Consider the following 21,723-nt stretch of genomic DNA (forward strand, 5'->3'; position numbering starts at 1 on the left):
CCTTTAGACCCAAGCGCAGACAGAATAATCACAGCATCTTGTGCACCTAACAAAATGCGGCACCACCGGATGTGTGTATCTCTTGGTGTAAAAGATGGTAAGTATCTTGGTTTATATATTCACGTTTTCAGAAATGTGTTCTCTGACGTAAGCCTGAAAAGATGCCTCGATCCTGATAACACATAATGTTAAAAATGTGTGCAATTGAAATATGCCACATTAATAAACAAAATAACACTGGCCACATTTAGAACTGAGCCACTGTGCACAAGTGTCCTGTACACAACAGCAATGAGCTATCACTGCTATAACCTGCACCCTAACCCCACTAACCCACACTGCAGCACCACTCCAGCTGTCTCCCTCAATCTTTGTTCAGTCACAGCAATCGTCTCCTCAATGAGGGGCTATCTATGAGCTGGTATTCATTAACCTCCCTTGCACATTTGCACAGTTTTCAGCATTCTTATTTCTATGAAGCACAGTTCTCATTATCTACATTTTCAAGGGTTTTGCGCTGAGAAAAACCTTCCCCACAGCTATCTGAACAAAAAACTCCATTCAGAATGCTGGTTAAGTGCTTTGTTTATGGCCAAATAAAAGCTCAGGCCAGCTGTCAGGTTTTCTGTTTACAGCTAGCAAAAAGTAATGCTAATTGTCGGGGCAGCTGATAGCACTGGAGGTAAAAATGTATAAAGTCATAGAGACGGCAGTGGTGAACAACCCTCAGGGAAAAGTTTGGATTCCTGGTTAAGCACGAGGCTCTGTACTGTATGAAAATCTGAGAAGAGGTGAAAATGAAGGCCAGATAGCCAGAGGATTCTGCAGAAAGAACTCTCCTCAGTGATGAACAACCTCCTGTGTGGGATATGTCACCTGGACAGGTGACATCTAAGGAATGGATCCCCACTGCATGAAGTCTCCTGGCAGCTTTTTTAGTTAGACAAAGCAGAAAGGGATAACCTCTTGGAGCCACACTAAAACACAAGCAGCTACAAAGTACAGTTCTACCTCTGCATTTATGTCTCTCCGAATTTTGACTCTCTTTTAACCATCCACCTCTGAAGTTAAATAACCTTACCTTGCTTTTACCTTCAATAAGTAAAATGTTACAAGTGATTTCAGATTTACTGAGAAATCACAGGCACCCTGTTGTCCAGGCATGGAAGTCTGGACTGGGAGCCCAGCAGTTCAGGACTATCCAAGAAGTGAGGAATTGCCTGAGACTAGGAGCAGTGCTGCCTGAGGAAAGCCTCTTTTCCACCATAACTGCTGAGCACAGCTCATTCCACAGAAGAAAAAAGAAGAGAGAGAAAGAAAACAGAAAAAAGAAAACAGAAGAGAGAAAGGGGGTACACCTACCCTGAGGGTTTCTATGGATTTTTGAAGAACAGGTATAGCACAGATAGAAATAGTGCTGGAGTCCTTGGGAACAGGAAAGGAATGTAGTGCCGAGAGTGTAGCCAGGACAATCGAAGACTAAACAAAAACAAGGTTGGTAAGAGATTCAGGTAACAAACTGCATGAAATTCAAGCAGCAATAGTCAGAAGTTTCTAGCTGTTGTGGGAGATAATTTTGCAGATGTGAAGCTTTAATTAGAAAAACTGATTCAGCCCAACAAGTAACATACCATGTCCCAACACGGATACGTGATACCCAGGCATTTGACTGCATAATCAGAAGAAATGGTGTAGATGACAACATTTCATCAGCTTCTAGATAGAAATGGCTGATAAACTTCAGCATAATGGTTAGGTTTTAAGATCAAATTCCAAATTGTTTTTAGTGAAAATAAAAAGGTCCCTTGAAACTACCCTACAAATCCTACTTGATTAACAGCAACATAAAAGACCCTGAAATTTCAGGTACTAGGAAAGATTTAAAGTTATCTGTAAGATTCAGCCATATAAGAAAAAAACAGTATTGCACAAACTTCTTCAGGACAGTTTAAAGCTGTATGGTTCCTGTATATGAAAAAAAATCTACCCTCTAACAAATCAATTTAATTTTTCATGAGGTGACAACATTCTTTGTCAGTCCTTTGTAAGAAAAAGTTTTCTAATCTTTAACTATCAATGATCTCACTTCAAAAAAAACCCATTCATGTTCTTCTTCATTTAGAACAACTCATCCATTCAAAATGAACTTGACTGTTAAGCAGTTAATTTCTGCTTTCCTTCCACCACTCCAAACTCCCTAAAAGAGTAAACATGACTCACCTCACTTAAAGACATTATCTGAGATTTCCACAAAAAAGGCGCTGTTGTTTCCGGCTGGTTTTGCCCAAGGAAGAGTGTGGCATACAGTGGAAAACAAAGAGACCTCAAGGTGCTAACTACACATAGCCAGCCTTTAACGCCTTTGGAGGTACACAGGGCTTTGCAGAAGCAAGGTGAAAATGTCTGGAAGTTCCCAGAGGAGGAGAATGACTGAGTTGCAGAGGAGAACTCTACAAGTGAAGAATGTCACACAAAATATAGTAGCATTGATTTGTGTCTTCACTTTCCACTACCAGCTCCCTTCTCTTTGCGCAAGAGCTCTGTCATTTTTGACACTCTACAACCCCAGACAGGAGGTGTGAATGATGCTAGATGAATAAATTCCACACTGTTCATAACTTGCTACATTATGACTCTTCCAAAATCCTTCACTTTGTTCTAAGACATGCCTTTAGTTTAAGTATTAACAAATTATACAGTTTAGGGGTGAGTTTTTCAAAAGGTCAATAAACTGTGTTGAATGAAACACAGTCACTGTACAAGCAATACTCTCACTCATAAGAAAGTGAGCAGCTTTCATACATGATCTGCTGTGAGAACTTACTAATTGCTTACAAATCAAATGCAGTGAGCAATTCTCTTCCCCTGTTCTAAGTACCCCTCCTGAAATAAACAAGGTAGTTTTCTACACGGAGGGCCTGCTTATAAACAGACAAAACTAATTCTAGATGATGACAATGTGAGAGTAAGGACTCGCATGCTGCAATGGGAAAACTGCTGTGAAAAAGGAAGCGAGTGTGTGAATTTAAAACTGAACAGATAACCAAATTAGCTCTTTTTATAAGCATTTCTAAAACAGGCCAAGCTAAGTCACACAAATGCTTTCTGAGTGTGAAGAAGCATTCACAGAGGAAACTATTACAACAACTTAATCATGTACAAGCCCATGCTGACAACACCCAAGTCCCAGCAAAAACAAGCACAGAGAAAGAAGCTTACAACTCGGCAAGGTTTGTTTAACTTTGATATTCCTGCTGTCAAAAACATGGTATATCAAACAGTGAAGTCACACCACTCTGAAGCAGAATGAAACTAAAATTGGACCTGTCTTGACCGATGCACTTAATCAGATACTGTCTGCTGCTCATTACCATTCAGGCTGTAAAGATGGAATGATAGATGTGCTGGGCATCAGGAGGTACACAGAAAACAATGTCATGGGAGACATATGCCTGAAGTTGCCAATGTTTTCCACCAATTCTGCAAAATTGTCCTTCTGCCTGAATGTTCTTATTTTTTTCTCCCAGGAATTAATCCCAAGACAATAAGGGACAATTAAAAAATATAGATATGACAGATGTTTTCCTAGGAGTACATTACTCCATGTAATTTGAACTTTCCATGTTCATTCATTTGGCAACTTTAGTGTCTGGTGTCTCTTATTTTGGTGAAAACACTAATGAAATGGATTAGAAGAATAAGGTGACATTTCTATGAATTAATCTAGCTCTTGGTAAAATGGCATCTGAATACAATTTAACTTGCAGCACAATTCTATTAAAATTTAAAGAAAAATAAGTATAATCTAAAACAGAATACACTCACTGTGAAACAAATTTGCAGATTACAAATTCCCAATTAATTATGTGTATGCAATAATGTCTCTTACCAAATACCTTAAGAACGGCTAACCTAAAAATAATAGAGAAATGCAGTTTTGGGGTACCATTATGATGAAAATGAGAATTAAAACATTTGGGCTTTATTAATAATCTTTTTCTTTTTATGTCTCCTTAAAAATTCATTCACACAAAATTTATGCAAAAAACCTTAGAATGACATCTTGAAGCAGTTGTCTGCATTGTCAGTGTTGATCTGATTTTCAGTTTGGTTTTCCAAATAGTATCTGGAAGCTCTTGAATCGGACTCCAAGAATTTCTGTTACATACTTTTGTTCCATAAATTTAATTCATATAATAATGAAAAAAACACAAACTGGTTAGGTTACATGCTGGCAGTCAGAGGCCACCAACCAGCTGCAGTCAGGACCAAGAACAAGGGTAAAAGGCTATAATGTTTTATTCATTACAACAAAGGCGTGGACCTGCTGGACAGTGTCCAGAGAAGGGTAATGGGGCTGGGGAAAGGTCTGGAGCACAAATCTGATAAGAAGCAGCTGAGAGAACTGAGGGTGTTTATCCTGGAGAAAAGAAGGCTCAGAAGTCTCATCACTCTTTACAACTCCCTGACAGGAGTGTGGAGCCAGGTGGGAGGTGGTCTCTTCTCCCAGGTAACGAGGGACAGGATGAGAGGAAATGGCCTCAAGTTGAGCCAGCAGAGGTTCAAGTTGTGTATTAGGGACAAGTTCTCCAAAAGGCATGCCAAGCACTGGAAGATGTCCAGGGCAGTGGTGGAGTCAGAATTCCCAGAGGTATTTAAAAACCTGCAGATGTGGCACTTAGGGATATGGTTTACTGGTGGAATTGGCAGTGTTGGGATAACAGTTGGACTTAATGATCTTAAGAGTTCTCTTCCAACCTAAACAATTCTGTGACTCTGTTTCCTTAGCTTGTATGCTGCATGTAAGTTTGTGCTGGCACTATGGAACTCAGTGGTGAAAGAAAGTGCTGAAACGTTCAAAGGGTACATGTTTTATGTACCCTTTGAGGGGCTTCATGGACAGGAAGAGAGTTATGAACCAGCAGGATTCAGAAATTGGCAGCACAGGTCTCTGGAGTGCCCATTAGTTCTTTAAAGTCACTTAAGTGATTTTCACAAAGGCACTCATTGCAGGCTGCCCTAATGCCAAGCTCCAAGAGCTGGCAAGACCATAGAAATGGTGGACAGAGCATCAAGGCAAAGAAAGGTGCCAGAAAAAAAACCCCAACAATTATGCTGGAAGAAGCAAAGAACAAGAAAGGACTACTAAAGATTGTAATTCCAAGGATTTGAGCACTGTGAATGCTTTACATGGAAGATTTGCTCTTTGCAAGTGGCTCGGACAAGAGAGAATGTGGTTTTCAAGCTGTAAAGATTGCAACCAGCCTCTAAAGGGACTAGAGGCAGCTCAAAGGGGCCTCCACCTACTGGCTTTAATAAGTTTGTGAGTGCAGCAGCAGGCTGGGTGCTGTGCCACAGGGACTGGGGAGAGTCATTCCCCTTGCACAAAAGCAACTTGGGCCTCTTACGGTATTCATGCTCACACAGGGAAGTTCACAAGACCAACTGAATCTAAGCCCAAGACATATCAGCAGTCATCCCCTCACGAACGAGTAACTGAGAATAATCACATTTGATTCATGGATTCTAAGTAAACTCATGCATTTTCTTTTACTTCAGAAAGTGGCAGCTCCACTTTTATCAGACACCAAAGTCCATACAGTACTGATACCTATCAAATCCTAATATGAAGAACCATTTTGTTCTGTTCCCAACAGAACCAGAAGCTGAAGAGTAGCAAGGAGGCAGGCGTGAATGCATAATTCTCTCCTCTGGACTGTAATGTGCTTTCTTCCACATTGGTCTGTCCTCAGCCAGGGTTTCCTGAGATTTTACCAGGGATAAACTTGCAAAACAGAAGGGGAGCACCTGCATTTCCCCATGTAGAAAAACAAGAGGCTTCTGCTCCCAGCTGCTTTCTTGTTCAGCTCACAGAATCAAAGAATAGCCCTCTGCAAAGGGGTACTCAGTATGTCCTCAGTATGTCACTGCCCCTCCCTGGTGAGGACAGACTGCTGCTCCATACACCCAAGGGGCCTGTATTGGCTTTTTCAGCCTTGCAACAACTGAGAAAGGTCTTCCTCCACAAAGACACCCTTAGCAAAATGCTCCCTGTAATATCCTCATCATGCCAAAACCAGTATGTTTAAAGAGCTTAAGGAGTACAGGTGCCTGTTTCAAACACTGTCAAGGCCACAGGTGGAACTTGCCATGAGATAAATCACCACAGTGAGAACTTGAGTTAAGCACAGAAGGGAGGAATTTGCAACAGGAAGGCACTATTCCAGGCCTGGCGGCAGGATCTGGTTAGCACATCCTGGTTAACACATCCGGACAAAAATTCCTCCTGTGGCAAACGGTGGAAAAGGAAGCACCTGCTCATCCATATATCACCCCAAGCTGTGGGAACACCATCTGCGACCATCCCGTGGCTCCCTGGGATTTGGGCTGTATTAAAGTGGTACTCCAGGACACTAAGTGAAGAAGGACCAACTACTGAACTGCTCCTTGTCCTGATCTTACAGCAGAAGGATCTCACCCTCCTTCGTCCTCCCCCTTCTACTTCCATTTCTCTACCTCACATTCATTGTTAAACAAGATCCGTATTGTTAACTTCAGCATATAGTCTTGTTTGCACCTTCATTCAGACAGAAGCATCTCTCACAAATCAGATATTAACATATGCCCAGCACCGTTTTGCTTGCTTATGCTTCCCCACACAGAAAACTAAATTTCAGTGGGTTTAGGCGCCTCCTCTTGGTCCCCAAGACCCAACCCGTGCACCACAGGAACTCCTCTCTGGCTCATCATTTCCCTTCAAGTTAATAAAGCAGAATCAGCCACTTGCATCTCTCTGTGCTTGCAAATAATCAGTACAAAGCCAGCTGGGACCAGCTGCTCCTGCCTCCTCTCCAGGAGAGTTAGGAAGGAAGTCAGAGGCAAACATACACAGGCAGCACAGCACAGCTGGGAGATGCTGCCACTCCTGTGATTACCCAGGCTGCTGAGTGGTCCCAGAAGAGGATGCAGCCTCCCTGCACTCTGAGACTGCTCCATCTCATAGCTTCACCCTCACAAAAGCTGAATCTTAGCAATTTGATTAGAAACTATGTGTGAAAGGCACAGCTGATGAACTGAAGCTATTTCACATCATCCCACTACTGAACTGCTCCTTGTCCTGATCTTACAGCATTCTTCTGCATCTCCTTCCCTAACTGCACCTCTTGCTTTCCCAAAACACCAAACAACACCTCTCACTGAATACTCAGCAAGGTTCCAGCTCAGCTGTGACCCTCAGGAGTCCAGGCATCTGAACCCCTCACATCATTTTCAGGCCAACTCTCTTTCAGATGTCAGCACTCTCTGCCCTGACGCCTCCACTGTGTTCAGACTCATTCTGGGTCACAAAGGGCTTGGAAAGTGCTGTTCAGCTCATCCCCCAGGAATCTCCAAACAGCTCAAAGAGTCAAAACCAGCAAGCAGATAGCTGTGCCTGTCAGACCTGCTGTGACAGTGTGAATGTTCATGGCAGAGGCACAGCCCAGTCATTCCTCTCAGCAGTCAGGATCCGGCCACTCTGAGCAAGTCTGAAAAAATTCAATGTACGCACAAAGAGTGCTGTATGCTACTTGGCAGCCATGCCAAAGAACACTGGAGTATTTCAGTGATTAGCACAAACATGATCTCATTGTGTGGGAATAGTGGTGAACATGAGTATCCCCAATGTTTCACAATGAGAACAAATGCCAGCTCAGCACTTACCTTACATATAAAAAGTTACATGGTCAAACAGAATACATGTTGTAGAGAATACCGCAGGCATATTTTAAAGAAAATTCCTCAGGCAAAGTTATTAAAGCTTATCTCTTTATGTTCACCATATAAACTGCCTGATTTTACAGCTATTCTATATGTTTACAATGTCAGGTTTCTGCTACACATTCTGGCACTGGATTAGTATTTTCTGGGTACTTTATAATTCAGTTACTCAAACACACTCACATTTATAAGAAATACAAGTTTCTAGTTCAGCCTTGAAAAAGTACTGCTTTGACTGTGACATATTTCAATCTCTTTCTAGATGGTAACACAGAGGTTACTGAACATGCACATGCAAAGGAACTGGGGAGACTAGTTGAAACTATCCCTACTGTTATCCCCTTATTTTTTGGAACTGCCACCACAAAAACATTGGGCAGATTTCAAGAAGACAGATTTATCTGTCTTCTTACTGTAACTCCCCCAGATGTGAAAATAAGTCAAGAATTCAGATTACAACACATGGATTTGAGAGAGTTCTCCAGTTGTAACATGGTAGTTATGAAGCCCTAGATAGAAACATATCATTTCAAGTCTAAGCAAGAAGCAGATAATTTTTTTTTCTTTAAAATGGTTCCAAATAGAAGTTTGTCTTTGTACTTGCAGATTTGACTGGTTAAAAAATAATCTGAACTCAGTTCCTAATTATTTCAATAAAAATGTATGAGAATGCATTTTCTTATATAAATTAACAAAGCATCCAGTAAAATATACATGTGGTTATTTCACTGAGCACTGGCAATGAGAATTTCTTGGCTTACAATCAATAGTTTAAAATTTAGCTGCCTAAAATAGAGTTGGCTGCCTTGAAATTCTGACTTATAACACAAAAGGGTAGGGGAATGTTAAAAAAATAATCTAGATTAAACTTCCCCATTTTTCCAACATCTTATTTAAATCTATTAAGTAGGAGGACAGATCCCTGCTTTTTTCAGAACTAACCAGAAGGTATTCTCTACGTCAGCTGTAGATGCACTTGTGGTACGTCAAAGAAAATATATCATACAATTTGTTAGCAAAACACACAGAGGGACAAGGAGATGGAAGAAATGTACTCTAAAACCAAATATAAAGCATTTGCAGTACTCCCCATAACTTTTAAACAAAACTATTTCAATCATCCAAGTAGCCAAACAGAGATTCATTAGGGTCCCTTTACAAATTTGCCAGATTTTATTTTAGTGCTGCATTTCAACATTTTATTTAGCTCATTGGTATAAACACATTCCTTTTCACATTTGTTTTCTCAAAAATATTTTTTCATCGTTAATAGGTAATGTGCACTAAAAGGACTTGAGAGTGATTTTGAAAGCCTGAAAGCAAGACAGTAATCAGTGTTTTACAAATGCTTTGAAACTCATGGGAAAAACAGGTGTCCTTGGCTTTTAGTGAAGTGAAGATGAGATTTGGTACTTACATAAGCTATTTTATGTGTTATTGACATTCTCAGGATTTCTCCAATGATCCCTTTCTACAAACTGTACCTGCTCATTAATTCACTAAGGCTAAGTTTATAGGGGACAAACAAGAACCTATTGGAGCACATTGGACATGACACAGCACACAGGCTGAAATACAACAGAATTCAGGTCATGGTGCCAGATCCATGTGAGAATCAAGGAAAAACAGCCTTTTCTGAGACTCCCATATTGCCAGAGGCATCTTAGCTGTGCTTCCTGCAGCCTTCACCCCCAGCAGCTTTTGCACCCCCATTGCAACCCTCTCTACACACAGGATGCTCAGCTCTCCCCTCTGTTTTCTTTGTGCAAAGCAGCAAGCTGGTAGCTAACTGCAAGCTCAGAAAGTTCTGCAGATCCAGAAGAAACAGCCACCTCCATGCTGAGGAAGGCATGTAAACCACATACTGGACCACATAGTGTGATTAGAGAGCAAATAAAGCAGACCTGTGCTTCCATTGTGAAGGGTAATCCAGCACTGTCTGGCAAACACATTTTACCTGACAGCGACATCTGCTTCACCCCACCCAGTCTGTCACTGTCACAGTCCTGCTCTCACCTCAGGATCTTAGAAATAGAGCAGGACCAAAGCAATTTCTGTAGCAAGACCCAAGCTTAAAAGAGAAGCATCTCTAACCACTTCACCTGCTACCACTGAGTTTTAGTACGTAAAAACCTTAAAAATTACAAATCAGTCTAAAGATGCCAATTAATAGTAATATTCAGAAATCATTTACCTGAACTAACTACCTGAGCAAATGAATAGGTAACACCATTCATTTTATAACAGAACTAATTAGCTGTTCTAATGGACTGCAAAAAACCTTAGGTTTGACTTGTAATGTTACATTTACAGGACTTAAATTTCAACTGCTTTTTCCCCTTGTTTTTTTCTGAAATTATGAAGAAAACAGCACTTTTTCCAGACACCACTCAAAGCTATCACAACTTATTTTCATAATGAAAGGACTGTGAAGATCAAGAAGAGCAGGAGCCATTTTATATAAAGAAGGGTGAAGGCTGGAGAGAATGCCTGGATCCTATTCCTTGCCTCATCAGCCATTCTTAGAAATAACCAAATTAAATACAGATTTCCATAAAATACTGTGGGCTGTTCAGTCCTCTTGGCACCATCACATGAGATGAAATCTGAAAGGAAGATGGGGAAGGGGGATAGCACTGACTGACAGGTGTCAACTTAGTGACATTCTGTGTTTTTCTCCATCTCTCAATCCTCTTGCACCTATCTGAAGACCTTCATGCTTGAGGTGTGCTGCAGACACAGAGGTCACGTTCTCAAGAAAGCACCTCATCAAGTAAACATCTCCTGCACCAAAGTTCATTATTCATGAACAATAGCTACTATAGTTCACCCATAATTCCCAAAACTTGACATCTCAGTTTTAAATGTTCAAATCACAGTTCAAGAAGTGTAAAGTGCCCCAACTAAATTAATGTCTCTGATGTGAGAGAGAAACAGTTATAGAAAGATGAACAGAATAGTCTCTGAAGTGGTAGTTAAACAATGACTTTTAATTAGTTTGATTTTGGTTTAGATTACTAAGAAAAATAAGAGAAAGGCAGTCTGGAATTGATCTTGAAGCAAAATGCTATTCTTTCAAGGTTTTATATGATATCATTAACACAGCTTATGCTATAACCTTCTTATCGTTGGGCTTACACAACAGAGTTCATCTGGCCTTTCTCTGGACCAGCTGTTGTTTTTTCCATTCCATTTTTCCACTGTATTTAAAACACCAATCATACCAGTTTGCTTCAAGAAAAAAGCACATGCTTGCATTTTAAGGGGCCTCCTTGCCCCTGGCTGAGGCCAAATGTCTTGTATATCAGATGATGTTACTAAGCAATACAGCCTTCAAAGGCTCAGGCTCAGCCCCAACCCTGCTGTGCCTCTGCCACAAACATCAGCACTTAGAGCACAGCTCTTGCAGATGAGAACTTCCCCCCATGAAGAAGGGAAGGGGTTGGTCAGACACCAAAATGGATTATGCTACTGACATCTTGAACATCTTATACACACTTATACTGCTGTTAACATTTTCTATCCTTAAAACAAGTCCCGATGACAACATTTTCCAGCTTCATGATATTTTGAGAGGTGACTGTTGAGATTCTCCTGTTCCAAGCTGGCACACACGATTTCATTTGCCTGACTGAGCCACTGAAGAAGCACACAATGCACAGACAACAGACATTGAAGCAGCAGAGCAGGGACAGACTCAGTCCTGCAGATGGGGAGAACTGACAGAGGCATCTGTAAAATCCTAGAAGGAGCAAGGGGAGGAACAGCATAAATCACATCATCTCAGGGGAGACAGTCAACAGCATCTCTGAGGTGAGAGGTTAGTAACTCCTGCCACCAGCTTGCACGAGCTACCCTGCTGGGATAACACAGCTTCAGGTGAGGTGTGTTCCACTCAACTCTTTGTGAATATCACTGCAGGGCTCACGGATGTTTTCAGTTTTAGTCCAAGTTTTTAGGGTGACTTTTTTCTTTTCATTCCAGTTTCTTATTAGACATTGATTGTCAGAGGCACTATAACCTGTTGGATGTCATACGCCCATTAATTTATTTGCATTTCTGTCATGCATGGGCTGGAGGCTCACCAGTAACACCAGCTTTAATCAACTGAACTCCCTGTGTTCACTACCTACAAAAAACCATGCCAAAATCCTTCACAGACAGGAGCAATTGGAGCTCCCACACTTAAATGCCAAGGAGTTTGAAAGTACTTGCTGAGATCTGGGTTTGAATTTTGAATTTTTTACTCCCGTGGAAAGATAATTAAACAAAGCCCTGCCAGCAGATTGAGACTCTGTTTTGTTTTGTTTTGTTTTTGCAATGACAATTTCAGTTTTTATTTGCAAAAATTCCCTGACTCCTATTCTCACCAGGAACAGGAGTGATAAAGGTATGTAAAGATAAAGGTATGTAAATGCATTGGACCAGAAGGAGGGGAAAATGTAGGTTTGCCTGAAAGAAGCATCCAATTCACATTCACCATAAAACAGTATGATTAATTATAGCTTAAGGAGAAAAAAATATCAAAAAATGTATTATGATGAACAAAACCAAGTTACAACCCTAAGGAAGAGGTTGTTTAGTAATTAATTCCCCAATATGCCTGTCAATGTTAAAAGTCCAGGCTTTGCAGGAAACTCCCTTCTTTTAGTGCCCTTCTTCTCCGTGACCTCCCTGACAGATGAAATTTCAACTCCCTCATCATCTTCCATTTGCTCTGAGGAAGACCTGAGTAACCTAGAAGCACCTCACCATCGGCAATGAATGCAGCTGGGATGATGAAAAGAAAACGCCATGGAGAGTGTTTCTAGCTGGAGAAAATCAGGAAAATAATGCCAGGCAAATCATACAGAAAATGACAGGAATGATCCCTTGTTAAAACTGCAGTATTTGAAAGAAGAGTTTGATTCAAACCCAAAACCTCCACAGAGCTGAAGGGAACAGAGGCTGAGGGCTCAACCAACAACAGTGCAGATCAGAGAGGAAGGATCTCGATTCAGCTTGATTTAAAGTTTGGGCAGGTAAGAAACTTGCTGCTAATTTCAACTTTAGCAGAATGGGAGATAGGCTGACATTGTGTTTTAACTGTGTTTAAAAAGTATTTAAAACATAAAAATATCTCTCTCTGTAGCTTCAACTCAAAAAGCTGTTCTGCAGAAGAGCAAAATATTAGGCCAAGACATTATTTATAAGAAAGATTAATAAAGGCCATAAAAGCTTTGGACTTTTTATTTTACACAACTGTTATTTTTGGGACAGTGTTTCTTGACATTGATTAGAACAGTTTAGAAGAGACTTTCTACTTCCTGTAGGAGTCTCATTTATGTGTACAAAGACCTCATCATTGCTGTTTAAAGAGCACAGGAATAGCTGATTTTTTTTCAGCTAAGATACATTACATGCTGCTTGCTGAAGTAAGTTCAGGTTGACTATTTGCAAGAGAAGAAAAGTGGTAAGTCTAAATGAGATTGTAGGAGGAAAAAAATCAATATTTTATCCTATGGTCTTTCATGGACAAACCTGGACATGCAAGAAAACAGTTCCACAAAATCTTCAAACAAGTGCAGTATTTAAGGACAGCAACTGAAAACATTTTTTATAACTTTTAGCTCAGCAATCTTCTGTCCATCTTTCTTTTTTTTTTTTTTTTTTTGCATAAAGATGGATTCTTTGGGATAATTCAATTTCTTAGAAAAAAATGTGTGTAATCTATACGACCTTTCAGTGAACAGCATCACTCCAGCCTGTTATTTACATAGTTTATTTCAGAACAGTACATAAATAGCAAAGGGGTGCAGAATATCTGTGCAGCCCAAGCAATTGTGCGTGGTGTGGGATAAATGCAAATGGGACCCCACTTATCCCTAAAAAGGAAGGAGCTTACAAGTTAACTGAAGTCGTAGTGGATAGAAAAAATAGCCTTCCAAGTTATGCAGTTCTTCTCATTCCCAACTAACCATAAAGCTAAAACCTATGCTTAGAGGACTATAATTAATGCCTTTGAAGTACAATTGCTCCAAAGGTATTGCCCCAGACACACAAAATGGATCCAAGTTCAGGGACACAAAGAGTAGAGAACACAGCCACAAGCAAGGAGTGGGCAAGCAGCAAGGACATAGTGTTTCATGCAGAAAAACTGAACTCAGACACCTGTTTAAAGTAGGTCATCTACAACAGGAGGCTCATCAAGGGTAATGCAACTCCAGAGAAACCAATTTTTATGAACTGAGCCCATATCAGTTCATCAGCCCCACAGAACAAGTCCAGCACTTCTGAGAAGAACTGGAAATCTGTGATCTGCCCAGAAATAATAAGGTAATTGTAGTTTCTTATTAGAAGGTTCACAGGGAGCTCAGAATGACTGAGAAATCTGGCCCTAACTAGACTGAAGGCTGAACATCTTTGCTAATACTACTCTGTAAACAGATCAAATATCCTAACCAAATTTTCGAACTCCTGCATCAGAAACTTTTAAGCAAATGCAGCTTAGCTTTCTGAGTTTTCTATTTCACCTCTGAAAATGTGGTTTACAATTATTCAAGCCTATTGTTACTCTATAAAAGAGAAAGGGATGGATGTGTTACATAATAGTTTAATTTTAAAGTGTACTATTGCTCTCCAAATTAATACTGCAGCATTTCAACATTTATATTCCCAAGGCATCTGTTTACCAAATCAATTGCTAAACTCAAGAAGTGCAATAGCATCACACACAGACTGATAAGGAAAGCCACAGGTACAGAGCAAGAGCACAGTATATTCCTCTAAGACAGTACTCAGTTAGACACGCTGAATTAAGTTAGCCAGGACGCAGACTGAGACTCCTCAACCTGATAACCAGTTAGGCAAACTTTCAATGAAGACATGGAAGAGATCACAGACTACTTTTAAAACTACAGGAAACCAAATACAGTACGCAAGGATGGTGTAGCAAACGCTATTTCTTTCCATTGGCAAAGTGACTGAACAGAAAGACTGGTGAATCACAATGAAGAAAAACTTCTCCCTCCTAATAGGTTCGATTCATATTATTTGGAAATTGGCCTGTCACAGAACTTTAAAATTTATTCAGTTTTGAGTGAGGTAGCATATATGGTGGCAACAAGTGACAATTATGACCTTATAACAACAATCCTGTGTTGCCAGATTTTTGTTCCCCACCTCCTGCATAACACAAAGCACTTAGGGAACTCACTTTGCTTCAGTTAATAGGAGCAAGTGAAATACTGAAAGTAAGAGTACATCAGAAAAGAGAAAAAAATGAGAAAACAATCAGGGACTGGGAAAGGAGGTGCCAGCACTCTGCCAGCATTGAGCCATCTCAGGCCCTTGCTCAGCACAAACTTCGATCCACTTGGGTAAAACCTCTAGCTTTGACTCCTCACTCATTTAACTGGAGAGGAAGAATGGCAGAAAATACACTATTTTATTCCTTTTTCCTCCACCTGTACTGAGAGCAACTAAAAAAACCTCCCATGTATTCCTGAAAACCAAAAGAAAGTTAGCATCTTTTGATTTCATTCCATGAGGTTGTCTGGGGAGGGGGAAAGTGTTTTGATACCAGGTAGCAGCAATTGTCACATTGACTGCTGTGATAAACCAATTCTTATGTCTTTATTTCCCAGGTTCCCCATCTGTGAAATGCTAAATATTGCTATCTGCACATGGAGGCACTCACTTTTTTCAGTTCAGTGCAAACTGTTTTACAGATGAGAGATACTGTGTGTTCTTCTGCAAGCTGTTTCCTTTGTTGCTCCTTCTCTAAAATAGAGGTCATTCTGACTGAATGTCCCTATTTGCGCTTTTTTTCATGATGAGCACCTCATAAACAGCTTAGAAGAGCCAGATGTAGAAAGAAGAGCCATGCAGGGTGAAAGGTGCTCTTCCCTAAACTGAGGCTGAATTAACCTCACTTACAAAATTTCAATGTGCCAACTTATCATCCTATGAATAATCATCTCTGTGTCCTGGAGAAACCAAGCTAATTAAGCTGAATTATAATTGATGTGATTAAATACAGGAGAAACAAATAGTGGGAAAATATCAGCAACTTTCTTTAAAAGTGGCAGAAGCTACAGAGCCTCTACCAGGAGTTCTGAGCTTACAACCAGGAGTTCAAGCAAAGCTGCTTACATTGGCCACAATGTCCTTCTAAAACAAAATAAGATAGGTTATCACTTAAGAATAAAATATTGCCCTTGGGTTTTTCCCCCCTCCTTCTTTCAAGTGATTAAATTAAAGATTTCAGTGTCAAAATCCAGTATTACTAGTTCATCCTGTACACTTTGCAAACATAAAAACTGAAGAGAAGCCTTTGACAGTATCAAGTTAATCATCAAAAAGCAAGACTATGATTAAATAAAGTCCTGCAGTCAGACAAAGGAAGTAGAACAGGCAGTAATTGTCTGAAACAGCTTAATGGCCTTCTAGATTTCTGTTAAATTAATGATGCCATCATCACTCAAAATACTTAAAATTTTGAGTGGTGATGGCAAAACTGTTAAAAAACAGTTTTGCACAGACAATGTTGCTCTGCTCCTTTAACTCCTCCTTCCCTCCTCATCTTTTCACACAGCAGCCAGCCTCTTCTTTCTTCCACTCCAGCTTTATCCCATTACAGTTACAATTTTGGAGCAAAATTGCTCCAAATGCAAAAAAATCAGTTTTAAGATTTGTAACTTCTCCGCAGACAAGGAGTTGGAGGCCCATGTCAAACCCAAACTAATCCTAACTTCAGATCTATCAAATACTTCAATGCCAAAATGAGGGTAAAATATACAGCCATTTTTTGTACACCTAAAGTCCCAATTAAATATTCTCTGAGATCTATTTTAATACCCTAAACCTTTCACACCTTAGTTATGTCTCACAGCCTTCTGTAGCAATCACTGGGTTGCAGTCTGAATAAACTTAACTGCCCTTACCCTCTGAACAACAGCAACCTGTCCTTCTCTCCAGCCCATGAAAAAGAAGTCCATCTGTTTGAACTAGTCCCCTCCTCATAGCACTTAGGAAGAGCGTCTCTACAGCACAGCATTTTCACTCACAAACTTCACAAAATTTCTCTTATTTTAAATCTCACAAACCAAAACAACACCTTGTGACAGGCTGCATGAAAACAAGTAGAAGAAATGGGAGATCACTTCTTTTTTTGTAAGAAGGTAGGACAATTTCCCTTCCCTTACATTATATCTCAAAGCACTGTCAAGTTTTTAAAATCATGTATTTGGAAGAATAAAACAAATTCCCAGATCCTCAGTTTCCTCTACTGTGGTCACAAAGGATGAGAGAGGTTTTTTATAAGGCACAGGGACACTTTTCATTTATCTTTTCTGCCACTTCTCACACATATTTCAAATGGTACAGTGAGACAGGTGCTAGCAGAGTCCAGTATTGTTATGCTAGTTTCAAGATTAGTAACTCAGTTTTACATGCAGCTAATGACTGAGTCAGCTGGCATTTGCCTGAGCAGCAATGGAAGTGTGCAGCACAAAGATAAGTTTTAATTTACGTCATTTACTGCGATGATTTTTCTCCAAGTATCTGAAACTGTTAGAGATAGTATCAATTATAAAGTAATTAATGTAATAATTGCAAGATTACAGAAAAGTCACTGATTCTAAAGCATTATTGCACATAGGCAAGACAGGGAACAAGCAGGTTGGACCCTGGATATTCATGCAGTTGTTGCCACAGTAAAAGTTGTTGTTGCACAAGGCTTCTTCCAAGAGACATGGATCTTGCATTAAAAAAACCCAAACCTGGAAAAAGACTGCACAGATCAGCATCCTCTACCCATTCCCCCCGGTAGTAATTCCTTTACTTTGTTTTTGTCTGTACAACTAGTCTTTATATTCCTTGCCTTACAGGCAGATTCATTTCTGACTAAAAGATTTCTATTATCACCACTCAACTCTGTGCACTGACTCGTAAGCATCAAGGTGATTCAACTTCTTCAAGCAAAAATCACCGCTGCGCTTTAACCTGAACACACACCAAGTGTAAGTCACAGAAATAGCACAAGCATCTTAGTTTAATTTTTAAAAGCCTAACAAACTCAGAGCTCAAATAAACAAATGCAGACACTTTGCATGATGAACCTATGCACACAAGGTTAAAATATTTGAACACCAGTTCCTGTAAGACACACAATACTCAACAGCGGTTGAGTGTTGAAAACACAAAATGGAATTTAACTTATAAAATATAATTCATTTTTACAATTAACTGTGAACTGTAAATTGAAAATTCTTTGCCTTGAAGTGATCCCAAAAGGCATTATTCTAAGCTGTGATGTCATATGGTTGTACAAGATTTCTGGCATCAACCTCAAAAGCATGAAGTACATGAAATCCTAAAAAGGTGGCAGAGTCAACTTACTACTTTTAAAATTTATGTATGTACAAGGTATTCACCAAAGCCTAAGTAATGAAATTGGCACAGAAACATACAGAAAGCAAGAATTGTATCACTTTCCCTTTTTCTTCTGTATTTCACGTCTAACAAGAGCAACTGCTCTGACAATGTGCACTATCAATAGAAGATGATACTGAATTCTTTCTTTCTTCTATCCCTGTTGAAAGGCTGGCTACTCAGAAATGAGATAACAAAACACAGAATGGCTTGGTTTGGATGATGACCTGAAACATCATCTAATTTCAACTCCCTGCCATGGGCAGGGACACCCTTCCACTAGCCCAGATTGCTCAGAGCTTCATCCATCCTGGCCTTGAACACTTCCAGGGATGGGGCATTCACAATTTCTCTAGACAACTTGCTCCAGAGCTTCATCATCCTCAAGATAAAGAATTCTTTGCTAATATCTTACCTAAATCTACTCTCTTTCAGTTTAAAGCCATTTCCCCTTTTCCTATCACTCCAAGCCCTCATAAAAACTCTCTCTCCATCCTTCTTGCAGGCTCCCCTCTGACACTGGAAGGCCATGATTAGTTCACTCCAAAGCCTTTTTTTTCTCCAGGGTGAAAAATGCTCCAGTCCTCTGACTATCTTGGTGTCTCTCCTCTGGGCTCACTCCAGCAGGTCCCTGTCCCTCCCGGGCTGGGAGCCCAGGGCTGGATGCAGTGCTCCAGGTGGGTCTCAGCAGAGCAGAGCAGAGGGGCAGAATCCCCGCCCCGCCCTGCTGCCCACGGGGCTCTGGATGCAGCCCAGGACACATAACACACAACATAAATATTAAGACCTTTTAAAGATTCTATGATTGTTATATGCTGTCACACAAAGGGAAAAATATAATGAAGGAAATGGTTTTACCGCCATACACTTCTTCACACTGATTCTTTAACTTCTATGACAGCCACGATTACGGTTAGGTCAAAAGCAGATATTACCTCTAAAGGCTGACTGTTAAAAAAGAAACATAAGTTACAGCTGACTACTTTGTTAGTTCATAAGGCACTATCTTTGTGTGCCTGCAATATCATGAACATACTAAGACCAGAACTAATTCTGTCACTTTGAAATTAATAACATCAGACAGGGAGTGTAAATGGACAAGTCTATTAAGATCAGACTTAGCTAATCTAAGAGATGCAGGGAAGTTATGCTCATTTTTACAGTGCCCAGGTACAGCCAGTCTTTTTCTGTTTCATTCTGCATGACTTTGAAGAAAGAGAGAAGAGGCAAACAGGGAGAGGTAGAAAGAAAATAAGCAGACCACAAAGCAAGCATACAGCATGCTCCTGAGGATCTCCTATCTTCTCTCCACACTTAGAATTACTGCATGCAGATGTTATTTCTTCAATATGTTATTTCAGCCATAAAAAAAACCTGGAACACAGTAGGCAAGAACAACTTCCTCATTCTTCACAGGCAAATCTAAACTAATGTCTCTTGTCTAGCCCAGTAGCCATCAGAAGGAATGAAAATTCAAGGAACTATCTGAAATTGACACCAATATAAACATCACCTTTAGACACTCCTGTTTTTTTCCAAATCCAGGGTTATTTTCTATTAAGTAGATAAATATTTTCTCTTGATGAATAATAAAATGGAGCAGCATTCATATTAATTCCTATGGCTTCCCCTTTACCTTCCCAGTATCACAGAAGATTGAGTAGCTCTCCCATCAGCTTTCTCATGTTTTTGCCCTGTTACCATTTTGCACTAACTTGGGCCAGCAAGCAAGAAGTGCAATTCAGGTCTATGACCAGAAATATAGTGGGGGGTCAAGCTGTTCTTTGCTTCTTTAATTTACCAATCCATATTACACATCAGTAAAACTTCATCAGCAGTCATGATTGGGGATTAAAAATTCCTACATTCCTCCTTTCACTTCCCCTTCCTGGAAAGGAACCTACTTCTCGTAAACCACTGACCTGTGAAGGACAGAAACACATTCCTGTGAATTCTGCAGCTTTATCTGTACGTAACTCAGGCCTTAGGTCGTGTAAGTAATTACTGATTCATCCCTACCAATACTATGCTTTTCTAAAGTTTGGTGCAGACTCAGATTCAAGGCCTCAGAAAACTAACACAAAATCTGTACATACTTGGTGTGAAATAAATCAAGGAAATTATTTTACTAAATAAAGGAATTAATTTTTTAATTATGAGATGCCAACTACCCTCTAGATAAACTCTTCCCTTCCAGCATAGTGTACTAGTTTGTTTTCACAAAAGACATGATCCTGAGTATTACTGCACCAATATTCAAGCTATTTTTACTTCTACTTAAAAAATATTGCTCTTGATGCCCTGTACTTCATTTTCAGGACAACTAAATAAAACTCTTTAAATAATCTGCTAGCAATCACAGAAAATCTAGAAATCCTAAATTTAAACCATGGACTAGACAGGAATTATTTTATGCTGAAGACAGGACTCGTATGGAGTGAGAATACTTTATTAAAAATAATGCTGACTGCAAATCTTTTTATTCCAGAACTCCTCAAGAGTTCATGTTTCAAACTCACTGAACAGTTCTGGTTGGAGAAAAATTGAGGGGTAGAAAGGATCAATGACTTGAAAAACATATCCCAGTAGTCATAAGGAGGATTTAACTTTTCAGAAAGGAACACAGACGGGTGGCTCCTGTGGTGTTTTGATTGAGATGCTCTCATTTTGCATAATCATTTTTTACAGAATTTTAAAAAGTCTGGCAGAAGGAAAGGCACACACCACTGGGAAAAAGCTACTTTAAAAGATACAGAAAGCAAATAGGCTGAAATCCAGCAAAATTAGTACCATTCAGTCCACATGCTCGTTCCTTTTCCATCGGGATGGCCCGTCTTGTTCTTAAAGCATTTTGAAGGTTATTTGCACCATAGATAATATGGGGATGCGGTGTTCCCTCCTTCTGTGGATGCTTTTTAATGGGCTCAATGAAGTAATCCCCATGGGGCAGATGGAAATATCCAGTCTGAAAATAAGCAAAAAGAGTTAATCTCTTCTGTTCAGTACTAGAAGACAAAAATAAATATACTCTTCATACCACCAACCCCGAGCTTTCCTCACAAGCCAATCATTACACTGTAGAAATACGAAGACAACAGGTTTTCAGTACTTATTCTGCTGCATGCATCTAGGCTGTTTCACACCTCACACTCATTACAGTCCACAGGAAAAAGAAAAAAATATCTCCTTCCTAATAACCTGAAACTGAGTCAAAGACTCTCATATTTTTACAAAGCAAGCAAAAGGTCAAAAGCTGATTTGACAAACATGATGCACGAGGAAGAGCTACATCTTGTTCTTCTGGTGTTTTGCACCCATCCCCCGGAGATCAAGACTGGAATAGAAGCTGTTTCATAAGTGCAAATCAAAATTCTGTTCCCAGCTGCAGTCCCAAAATCAATTACCCAACCCATCAGGCGGGTTGGACTGTGTGGTCCAAGTGTGTCTCACACTACAAACCCTCACTGGCCCCCAGGCCAACGCTACAATGGAAGCAATAAGAAGCTTTTTGTGAATTAGCAAGCTATTAAGAACATGCAGTGGCTCAGCTAA

The 21,723-nt window shown here is 40.0% G+C and overlaps 1 protein-coding gene across 2 annotated transcripts in view; it reads right to left on the minus strand.

Moving 5' to 3' along the window:
* The window catches only part of ADAMTS12 (ADAM metallopeptidase with thrombospondin type 1 motif 12), a 144,600-nt gene that overhangs the window by 70,671 nt on the left and 52,206 nt on the right, over positions 1-21,723 (minus strand). For both annotated transcript variants that reach the window (XM_068176960.1, XM_068176961.1), the window contains one exon: positions 20,962-21,136. In XM_068176960.1, the coding sequence (XP_068033061.1) occupies positions 20,962-21,136 (175 nt within the window). The remainder of the gene's footprint in view (positions 1-20,961; positions 21,137-21,723) is intronic.

This window comes from Anomalospiza imberbis, chromosome Z (genome assembly GCF_031753505.1).
Source record: "Anomalospiza imberbis isolate Cuckoo-Finch-1a 21T00152 chromosome Z, ASM3175350v1, whole genome shotgun sequence".
In the NCBI taxonomy this organism is placed as follows: domain Eukaryota; kingdom Metazoa; phylum Chordata; class Aves; order Passeriformes; family Viduidae; genus Anomalospiza; species Anomalospiza imberbis.